The sequence below is a fragment of the Protobothrops mucrosquamatus genome, unplaced genomic scaffold, assembly GCF_001527695.2.
Source record: "Protobothrops mucrosquamatus isolate PMUCROS unplaced genomic scaffold, P.Mucros_1.0 scaffold3852, whole genome shotgun sequence".
Lineage (NCBI taxonomy): Eukaryota > Metazoa > Chordata > Lepidosauria > Squamata > Viperidae > Protobothrops > Protobothrops mucrosquamatus.
The window spans coordinates 22,543-33,884 of NW_015389802.1; the positions used below are offsets into that span (position 1 = coordinate 22,543).

At 47.1% G+C, this 11,342-nt stretch overlaps 1 protein-coding gene across 1 annotated transcript in view; it reads left to right on the plus strand.

The window, feature by feature from the left end:
- Nucleotides 1–3,303: 3,303 nt before the first annotated feature.
- Nucleotides 3,304–11,342, plus strand: part of LOC107298293 (ubiquitin carboxyl-terminal hydrolase 32-like) — a gene marked incomplete at both ends in the record, with an annotated part of 21,308 nt that continues 13,269 nt past the window's right edge. Inside the window, 3 exons of the mRNA XM_015827666.1 lie at nt 3,304–3,435; nt 7,438–7,545; nt 11,160–11,275. Coding sequence (XP_015683152.1) covers nt 3,304–3,435; nt 7,438–7,545; nt 11,160–11,275 — 356 coding nt within the window. The remainder of the gene's footprint in view (nt 3,436–7,437; nt 7,546–11,159; nt 11,276–11,342) is intronic.

Here is an 11,342-nt window from a genome sequence, read left to right on the forward strand (position 1 = left end):
AGTGGTACGGGTACCACCTGTGGTACATTGGCACCTGGCAGGTGGTACGTGACCATCCTAGAAAAGTGGTAGCGGGGGAGGGGAATGAGCTGAACCGGTGGCAGCACCGCACAAGCCTGAGCGAGAGACGGCTGGAGCTGCAGGGCTGTCAGGGCTCAGCGGAAGCGCCAGGATCAGTGCCGCTTTCCAGCTGATCGGCACTTCTTCGGGGCTGTCAGGGCTCAGCGGAAGCGCCAGGATCAGCACCAGGCTCCAGCTGGAGCTCAGCACTGATCCTGGTGCTTCTGCTGAGCCCAGAAGAAGCACCAATCAGCTAGAACTCGGCACTGATCCTGGCGCTTCTGCTGAGCCCAGAAGAAGCACCGATCAGCTGGAATGTTGCAGCATCTCCAGGGTCTTGGCAAGTGATTCATATTTATGACGGTCACAGTGTCCCAGGGTCATGTGAAGTGACCAAAACCTGCTGCAACCACCCAGCAGACGGGGGGGGGGGATAAAAACCAAACACCCCCACTGCCAATCCTCAACAGAAATGCTCACAACAATGAAAACCTCGGACAGGAGGAAGAGCGCCGCTGGGTGGGCAGGCAGGTGTCTTGCTCAGCTGTGGCTTGGGGGGCACTTTTTTCAGTGCCGTTGTAACTTCGAACAGTCACTAAGCGAACTGTTGTAGGTCGAGGACTACCTGTACTTCATCACTTTTTTCTTTTGGGGGGGTCATCAAGTTTTTGACACCTTGCTAGGCAAGTGGTGGTACTCGGATGTTGCCATATCCTAAAAGTGGTACAATGGGTGAAAAGGTTGAAAAGCCCTGGACTAGAAGACCTCTAAAGTCCCCTCCAACACTGTTATTCCATATTCTATATTCTGAACGGCATTCCCTTGGACGGTTTCCTGAAAGCAAATATTTACAGCCCTTTTTTTTATGATCCTTTGAACAATAAATGGGTAGTGCTTTGAATCAATAAAGCAATCATTATTCATGTGCATACATATTTTTTTTCTGAATTGCCTTGTTTGGTGACTTGACATACTGCAAGGGTATACAGATGTATCTGACAGTGCTCTGACCGACATGCCTCTGACAGTGAAACCAATTGACCCAGATGATTGGGGGCTCCCTTCACTGGGTGTTTCCAAACTGGCTGGATGCCTGTTTATCAGGAATGCTTTAATCTGGATTCCTTCAGTGAGTAAGGGATTAGATCTGAGAGCTTCAGTGGTGCCTTCGAATTTGATGGTTTTATGGACCAAATATTCAAATGTTTCAAATATTCAGAAAATGCCTAATGACTCTGCTAGTGTGTCTCTCCCCCCCCCCCAAACAAAAGAGACGGTTGCAGGAACTGGGTATGTCTAATCTAATGAAGGACTAGGGGGTGACATGATAGCAGTCTTCCAATATTTAAGGGGCTGTCACAGAGAAGAGGGGATCGATTTATTCTCCAAAGCACCCGAGGGCACAATAAGAAGTAACAGATGGGAACTTATCTAGAATCTAGAACTTTGGAGAAATTTCCTGACAGTGAGAACAACTAATTAGTGGAAGGGCTCGCTTCCAGAAGTTGTGGGTTTTCTATCACTGGAGGTTTTCAAGAAGAGACTGGACAGCCATTTGTCTGAAATAGTATAGGCCAGTGGTGGCGAACCTATGGCACGGGTCCCAAAGGCGGCACTCAGAGCCCTCTCTGTGGGCACGCGCGCCCTCGCCCCAGTCCTAGGCCTTCAGCTGGGTTTTATAAAACCTTTTCGCTTTAGGCCTCTGCTGCCGTGTGTAAAAAAAAAAGAAAAGTTCAATCAATCAGTCAATTTCAACTTCTCGCGGGGAAAAAAAAGATCTTGCAAAGTTGGAATTGATTGATTGAACTTTTTAGTCCCACCCAGTCTGCCGTTATCACTGTAGCCACGCCCACCCAGTGGGCCACACCCACCCAATGGGCCACACCCACCCGGCACCCGATGATGCATAAGTGGGTTTTGGGTTGCAGTTTGGGCACTCGGTCTCTAAAAGGTTCGCCATCACTGGCATAGGTTCTCCTGCTTAAGCAGGGGGTTGGACTAGAAGACCACCAAGGTCCCTTCCAACTCTGTTACTCTTTTCTGTTACTCTGTCTTCCTCCCTCCCATCTAGGCCACCTTGAACAGCAACACCTGGCAGCAAAGACCAAGGATGGGCCTGAAGTAGGGGCCCAGACCTTAACTTCAGCCCTAGGGCCACTGCTGCCATTCACAAAGCTGCCTTGCATGGCGCCGTTCCCCAGGTGCGCAAGCCTTCAGGGAAAGCATCATTGCCCCTGTGGTCCAGCACTCCCCAGGATCTGCCATTTGCCACTTACCTTCAGGCAGTGTTCTCTTTCGGTTGACGAGTCCCTGTGGCCCATCTAGGGCTTCTCCGGTCGCACAAGGCCTTCTTCCTTGAAGCAGCTTCGGGAAATGCTCTTCTGTGGCTCCTGTGGTCTTTGAAAACCACCAAAAGTCTACCCTGTTTTTACGTACTTTTCAGAGGCTCCAGACCAGTGGTTCTCAACCTGTGGGTCGGGACCCCATTTGGGGTCGATCGACCATTTCATGGGGGTCGCCAAGCAAGGCTGTCCGCCATTTTTTTTTGTCCGCCATTTTTTCCCCTTTTCTGGCGGGTGCTTTACCTCCCTTGGGCTGGGCCAGCTGGTGGTCAGCCTGCTCCGTCTCTGCCGCTTGCCAGCTACGCCTCGGCCGGCGCAGGGGGCGGAACCACGCATGTGCGGTGCTTCTGGGCAGGGAAAGTCCTCGACTTATGACCGGTTGGGTAGTCCTCGACTTACGACTGGTTCAGTCCTCGACTTACAACTGGTTTAGTCCTCGACTTACGACCGGTTTAGTCCTCGACTTATGACCGGTTGGGGTTGCGGCATTAAAAAGGTTGAGAACCACTGACTTACATACCGCTTCACAGCCCTCTCTGAGGTGTTTACAGAGTCCCCAGCAATCTGGGTCCTCATTTTACCGACCTCAGAAGGATGTAAGGCTGAGTCAACCTGGAGCCGGTCAGGCTCGAACTCCTGGCAGTGGGCAGTGAGTTAGCCTGCAATGCTGCATTCTAAGCGCTGCGCCACCCGGGTTGTAAAATATTGAATGGTGGTCAGTAAACTTGATCCCTCTGCACCGTGGATCCCACATTAAGGCTCTTTGTTCCATAAAACAACCCTCATGCCCGGAATTGCTCCCTTGAGCGTGTTGCCGGCATAAAGTGGCTGACACGAAATCCTCGACATTAAAGGCACCGTGTTGATTTGTCTGACTTTGATCATCTTGGCTTTTATGCAGTGGAAGAATCGGATATCATCGATCTTGAGAAACGCTATTGGCTCCTGAAAGCTCAATCAAGAACTGGCCGTTTTGATCTGGAAACATTTGGCCTTCTGGTTTCCCCTCCTATTCATCCATCGCTGAGCGAAGGTATGGAAAGCGCATTGACAATCTCTTCTCTTTTTTTTTAATACAGTATTTTTTATTGAGTTTTATAAGGTTAGGGAAAGCATAGGGTCAGTATAGGTATTGGGGTTGCGGGTAAGATTCAGGGTTGGGGTTGGGATAGGGGTAGGTACAACAATGGGGTTACCCCCATTAATATTTCCATGCTTTGGCAAGCAGAGTATTGTCAGGGTACACATATTCAATAGCAGTAATTAATGTAATAGTAAATAACTATAGTAAATAAGAGAAACGATAATCATAAAGAATGTCAATGACAATCTCTTCTTGGTTTTCTGGCCATGTGGGTCCCAAAAGGCCTGTTCTTAGACCAGGGGTCTTCAAAGTTGGCCCTTTTATGACTTGTGGACTTCAACTCCCAGAATTCCTCAGCCAGGCACGCCGAGGAATTCTGGGAGTTGAAGTCCACAAGTCATAAAAGGGCCAACTTTGAAGACCCCTGTCCTAGAGGTTGGTCCCACCTCAGGAGTTCTATACAGGCAATAAATACTAAACATGTAACAACTGCATTAAAAGCGCATGAAGGTGGCACACTTAACGACCACAACAGAGTCCAAAATTTCTGTTGCTAACCGAGACAGCTGTCAAGTGAATTTTGCCCCATTCTACGACCTTTCTTGCCACATTCGTTAAGCGAATCACTGCAGCTGTTGAGTTAGTAACACGGTTGTTGAGTGACTCTGACTTCCCCACTGGCCTTGCTTGTCAGAAGGTTGCAAAAGACCCCCCGGGGACACTGACACCGTCATAAGTATGAGTCAGTTGTCAAGTGTCCGAATTTTGATCACCTGACCACGAGGATGCTGCCATGGTGGTAAGTCTGAACAAAAGGTCATAGGTCGCTTTTCCCAGTGCTGTTGTAACTTCAAACGGTCACTAAATGAACCGTTGTAAGTCAAGGACTGCCTGTATAAGAGGGAGGAGAGAGATATTACCATCAGACTTGTAAAATTTAGTTATTATAACCGATCAGAGGGCCTGACATCCCTCTTCCCATGAAGCAGATACCTGCAAAAAAATTGACACACAAATGCACAGTGGGAAGGAACAAACAAAAACCAGCAAGGACCGGTTGCAGAAGTTGGCTCCATCTGGATTCTTGCTCTCCTTCTAGAAAGTCATTTTTACCAGCTGCCCTCTGGAAAGAATCTCGGGAGGAGCCCTGTTTTTGTAAATTACGAGGGCAATTCAGAAATAAACCTCCATTTGGTTATCAAAGACAGACACTTGCAGATAAAGAACTTTTACTGTAAACCAGTGGTTCTCAACCTTTTTAATGCCGCGACCCCAACCGGTCGTAAGTCGAGGACTAAACCGGTCATAAGTCGAGGACTACCCAACTGGTCGTAAGTCGAGGACTTTCCCTGCCCGGGAACGCCGCACATGCGTGGTTCCGCCCCCTGCACCGGCCGAGGCGTAGCTGGCAAGCGGCAGAGATGGAGCAGGCCGACCACCAGCTGGCCCAGCCCAAGGGAGGTAAGGCACCCGCTGGAAAAGGGGGAAAAAAATGGCGGACAAAAAAAATGGCAGACAGCCTTGCTTGGCGACCCCCGTGAAATGGTCGATCGACCCCAAATGGGGTCCCGACCCACAGGTTGAGAACCACTGCTGTAAACATTAGAAAAACGACAACATTCCATTGCTTTTCGACATAATCACCATTCAAATAGAGGCACTCGTCATGATGCCTTACAAGGTTTGAAATTCCTTAGTCGTAATCGCTCGGGCTATGTGGGGGGGGGGGTGATCAAAAACATCCCAACAGAACTGCTTCAAAAGTTCTTGGGTGCATCTAGCAGTGTGCAGGCGAGCATTGTTGTGAACCAACACCACACCGGAAGTGGTGCCCTAGAAAATCCCGCCAAATGTGAAGATGCCAAAGGAGTACGGCTAGTGAAGTTCATGGACCATCAATTCAGACGTCTACTGTGAAACGTTACGAAAACTCAAGATGAGCCATCCTTAACAAGCGTCAGGGCGCGCTGACTTCCGGTGTGGTGTCGGTTCACGACAATGCTTGCCCGCACACCGCTAGACGCACCCAAGAACTTGTGAAGCAGTTCCGTTGAGATCTTTTTGATCAACCCGCCCCCCTTTACAATGCCTTGGTAAGGCCACACTTGGAATACTGCATCCAGTTTTGGTCACCACGATGTAAAAAAGATGTTGAGACTCTAGAACAGTGGTTCTCAACCTTTTTAATGCCGCGACCCCAAACGGTCGTAAGTCGAGGACTAAACCGGTCGTAAGTCGAGGACTAAACCGGTCGTTAAGTCGAGGACTAAACCGGTCATAAGTTGAGGACTACCCAACCGGTCATAAGTCGAGGACTTTCCCTGTCCGGGAGCGCCGCGCATGCATGGTTCTGCCCCCTGCGCCGGCCGAGGCGTAGCTGGCAAGCGGCAGAGACGGAGCAGGCCGACCACCAGCTGGCCCAGCCCAAGGGAGGTAAGGCACCCACTGGAAAAGGGGAAAAAAATGGACAAAAAAAATGGCGGACAGCCTTGCTTGGCGACCCCCATGTAATGGGCGATCGACCCCAAATGGGGTCCCGACCCACAGGTTGAGAACCACTGCTCTAGAAAGAGTACAGAGAAGAGCAACAAAGATGATTAGGGGACTGGAGGCTAAAACATATAAGGAACGGTTGCTGGAATTGGGTATGTCTAGTTTAATGAAGAGAAGGACCAGGGGGGACATGATAGCAGTCTTCCAATATCTCAGGGGCTGCCCCAAAGAAGAGGGAGTCAAGCTATTTTCCATAGCGCCTGAAGGCAGGACAAGAAGCAACGGATGGAAACTGATCAAGGAGAGAAGCAACCTAGAACTAAGGAGAAATTTCCTGACAGAACAATTAACCAGTGGAACAACCTGCCTCCAGAAGCAGTGAATGCTCCAACACTGGAAGTTTTTAAGAAGAGACTGGACAGCCATTTGTCTGAAATGCCTGAGCAGGGGGTTGGACTAGATGACCTGCAAGGTCCCTTCCAAGTTTATTATTATTATTATTATAGCCCAAATTTGGCACCGAGCGACTACAACTAAGGAATTTCAAACCTTGTAAGACGTTATGACAAGTGCCTCAGTTTGAATGGCGATTATGTCGAAAAGTAATGCAACGTTGAAGTCTTCTAATGTGTATAATAAAAGTTCTGTATCTGCGAGTGTCTGTTATTGATAACCAAACGGAGGTTTATTTCCGAATTGCCCTCGTATTTAGTCAGAATATCCGCATTTGTAAGGGGCAAAATAAATCAGTAAAAATGATGGAGGAACAGTTAAGGCTGACCATATGGCACCTGTTTTTCTCCTTTTGTAAGATGCCCTTTAAATGGACTAAGAAATGAACAGGGGGGGGGGAAAAGCCCAGGATATTAAAACCATGATTTCTTGGAACAGGAGATTGGCTACAGATTTCCATCCTTGGGGGCACAGTGCAATGAATCAGTGTGTAAGTTATTCTGTACAGGTAGTCCTCAACTTACAACCACACTTGGGAGCGGAACTTCCATTGCTAAGCAAGGCGGCTGTTCGGCGAGTTACGCCTAATTTTGCAATCTTTTTGCTATGGTTGTTAAGCGAATCACTACAGTTGTTAAGTGAATCACACAGTCGTTAAGCGAATCTGGGGTTCCCCATTGACTTTGCTTGTCCGAAGCCAATTGGGAAGGTTGCAAATGGCGATTACATGACTCCAGGATGTTGCAACCATCCTAAATACAGGCTGGTCGCCAAGCGCCTGAATTTTGATTACATGACTGTGGGGATGCAGTGACGCTTGTAAGTGCAAGGACCAGTCATAAAAGTCACTTTTTTTTAAGGCCTTTGTAACTTCGAAAGGTGGCTAAGCCAATGTAAGTTGAGGACTACCTATATCTCAGCTAATTGAACCACGATTTAATTGGCAAATTGGGCACGGTCTATAACTGAAACAAACTCAGCCTACTGCTTTGGGACCATCTGCAGGCCTGTTTAACGCCTTTGATGAAAACCGCGACAATCACATAGACTTCAAGGAAATCTCATGTGGACTCTCGGCTTGCTGCAGGGGACCGCTGGCAGAACGGCAGAAGTGTGAGTACGGCTAGGAGATTTCCCCGGCTCCCTTTTCAGGGGTTGCTCCCAGGTTCAGCTTAGGATCACTCACTCACACACACTCAGCCCTGGAAAACAGCCACACAAATCACTTCCACTCATACGCAGAGGCATGAGCCCTTCTTTAGACTACATCAGGGGTAGGCAACCTTGGCTCTTTTATGACTGGTGGACTTCAACTCCCAGAATTCCTGAGCCAGCATGGCTCAGCATGGAAACCTCTCCCTTTCTCCTCAGCATGGCTGGCTCAGGAATTCTGGGAGTTGAAGTCCACGAGTCATAAAAGAGCCAAGGTTGCCTACCCCTGGACTACATGGAGACCCAGTGAATTTAAAGCAACAGCAAAACTTTAGTGGTTACTGAGGGGTCCTTGGTGCTCCCTGAGCATTGATGGTTTTCTTGCAGACGTTTCACTACCCAAACTAGGTAACATCATCAGTGCTAGAAGAGAGTGGGGCTTGCTCTTTACTTATTAATAGTTTACTGGTTACTACAGGGGTCCCCAAACCCTGGGCTGTGGCCCACTACCGGGCCGTGGCCTATTCAGAATTGGGCCATGTGAATGGCTGGCTGGGGGCACTCGTGTGCACTTGCACAACTTAACATGTGTGAGCTGCGAGCTGGCAGTGTGCGGTGGGCCAGCAGGCACTCAACGTGCGTCCGCACGGGCCTTCCGTTCACACAAGTCGAGCTGTGTACATGCGCGCCAGCCCTCCACTCGCACAAGGACTGCATGCGCACTGGCCTGCTGCTTGTGTGGCCAGTTCCCCTCTCCCCGTCCAGCCAGGCCGCCGAGCAGCCAGACACTTCTACACTCATAGGATGGGAAGGGACCTTGGAGGTCTTCTAGTCCAGAGTTCTCCAACTTTTCCTGCTTTGCGGACCGGCGAGGAGAAGGGATGGTTTTGCGCGAGCAGCGGGCGCCCATCGCTTGCGCAAGTGGTGATGCGCTCACACACGCTCACCCACCATTTCCGCGGCCTAGTTCCAAACGGCTCAAGGCCCCATCGTGAGCTATGGCCCGGGAGTTGGGGACCCCTGTTTTAGTCCAACAATCCCAGCTAAGTGGTTGTCCAATCTGTTTTTGAAAACCTGCAGTGATGGAGCGCCCAGGAGGCAAAGCTATTCCATTGATTAATCGCTGCCACTGACAGAAAATGTCTCCTTATTTCTAAGCGACAAATTCTCCCAATCCCTGTGCTGGGATTATAGCAGAGCCTTTGAGAGGCATGCTGGAGTTTGTGTCTTTTGGGAAACCCGCTCTCAAAAATAACAGGAGTGGAATTTATTAATGGGCTCTCAGCTTGTCTTGCTCCTTCTGTGATTTTATTGCTTTTATGATCTGGAAATGTCAAAGTGTCCGTGTGGCGCACACACACAAACACAGACACAAACATGTGGTGTACATTTTTTTTTTCAAGAGGTTGACATTTTCTGCTGTTTCCTCCTGTGTACATAGAACAGCCGCTTTACGATGAGAGGACTTCAACTCCCAGAATTCCCCAATCAGCATGCATTACAGCCTCCCTGCTGGATGGGGAATTCTGGGGAGTTGTTAGTCCACTCATCTCAACATTGTTTAGGTTGAGAAACACAGTGATGTAGAGGTGGATCAGTCCTGGCTCTGTAGGGATAATGTGTAAAAACAGAGCTAAGTTTATTGCCTACAGATTTTTTTTTCCTCCTTTTTTGGGGAAAAAAAGAAGCTTTCTACATCCGTCTATCTAACCTACATTTTAAGTCTTGGGTGTTTTTTTTCCTTTATTATTCTTTCCCATATGGGTGCATGCACACATTAAAGGAATATAATCTCTTGTGATGGTTTTGAAAATGAGGGCTTTTAAAAACTAATTCCCAATCATCTCCCAGCTCTATTAATTCAATATAATATTGTGAGTTACTCTTATTTTATGTCAATTACAATCAATTTTTTGGAAGAGGTTGTCTGGGTTGTCGATAACTCCGCGTTTTTGGGAGCTGGATTTTAATTTCTCTTTAATAAAATATTCATAAGCACAAACAGTTAGCTCGGTTTACGGCATTGACGTTTGTGTCTGTGTGGATGGAGTATGTGGAGAGCCATTGTGCTGTAAATGCCAATATTTGCTCTTTGGAAAAAGAAGAGTAAACAGATTATATCATTTATTACATCACTGGTGCCCGTGTACTCCTGTCCCTTCACTCTCTGAAATAGATTTCCTCCCTCTCACAGAGGCCACTTTTAACTATGCCCTGTTTGCAGTGTCTTCTACTAATTTTCCAGAATCTGCACTAAACTCACAATAACATTCATAATACGGCCTTCTTCTATTTTCTCCATAATAACAACCCAGCTTCATTTCTAGGTGGCTGGGCAGAGAGAGAGGCAGTGGCCCAAAGTCATCCAGCAGCTTTCAAATCTAAGGCAGGACTAGAACTCACCATCTCCTGAAGATTGGCCCCAAATCACCCAGTGACTTTCATCACTAAGACGGGACTAGAACTCACCGTCTCCTGGTGATTGGCCCCAAATCACCCAATGACTTTCATGCCTAAGGCGGGACTAGAACTCACCGTCTCCTGGTGATTGGCCCCAAATCACCCAATGACTTTCATGCCTAAGGTGGGACTAGAACTCACCGTCTCCTGGTGATTGGCCCAGTGTCAACCCAGATGGTTCTCACACCTAAAGCGAAACTAGAACTCTCTGTCTCCCAGTTTTCTAATTCAGCACCTTAAACTCTACACCAGCCTAAACCTTCTCGTTTCTCAAGTTCTCCTCTTTGAACACTCATCATTTGTGTCTTGTGAACTGTAAGTTTCCCAGGCTACTTTCCCATTCTCTCTGAGAAAGTGGACAATTACTAGCTGAGGTTTAAAAGCCAAAAATGATTTTGTTTTCAGGCTTTTTTTTAAAAAAAAAATATATCTGCTTTTTAAAATGCAATTTTTCTTCATAGCAGTTCATCACCCTGTTAAAAAAGTTAACATAATTTTTTGAAAAAATTTTTAAAGTTAAAAGCAGCAGCCTAGAAATGGAAACGATAGATAGAAATAGCAGTTAAATCCCAAGATGACAATTATTAGGGTTCATTGCACAGTCAGCCACATGAACAAAAATAAAAAAATAAAAAATAAAGAAATAAATAAAAGAAGCAGTTTAAAGCAGTTATAAACAAACCATTTATCCCTCCTCCCTCCTTAACATTACAATTATCCCTTCAGCCCCTTATTCAATCTTTTTTTTTCCCCAATGGTCAAATCCTGAAATCATCATTTCACTTTTTCCATATTCAGCAAAAAAAAGTCCATCAAGGGTTTCCAGCCTTTTGTAAAAAAAATTTTTTTATTGTTTTGCCTTCTTTGCTAGTTCTGCCATCTTCACAATCCATTCCTTTGTTATGGGTAATTTCAGTAAGTGTCCATCTCGGTGCGTACAAGTATCTCGCTGCAGTTACCGTAAATAAAAATCAGTCATTTACGTCTTTTCAAATCAACTATCCGTTAAGTTCCAAACAAAAGCAGTTCTCGTTTCATCTCAGCCTTCAAAGTCTTTGGAGTCATTGTAAGCTGTTTTTAGTTCTGTTAGAATAACCATTTCTTTTTTCTTTCAGTTTGCTTCAAGGTTTTTGACGTTGATCGAGACGGGGTTTTGTCTAAGGTTGAACTCGAAGAAATGGTCGTGGCCCTTTTGGAAGTCTGGAAAGATAACCGTATTGATAACATTCCAGTAAGTTACATTCAACATTAACAGCCTCTTCCTCCCCTGCCTTAGTCTTTGAGTTTGCATGTGCATA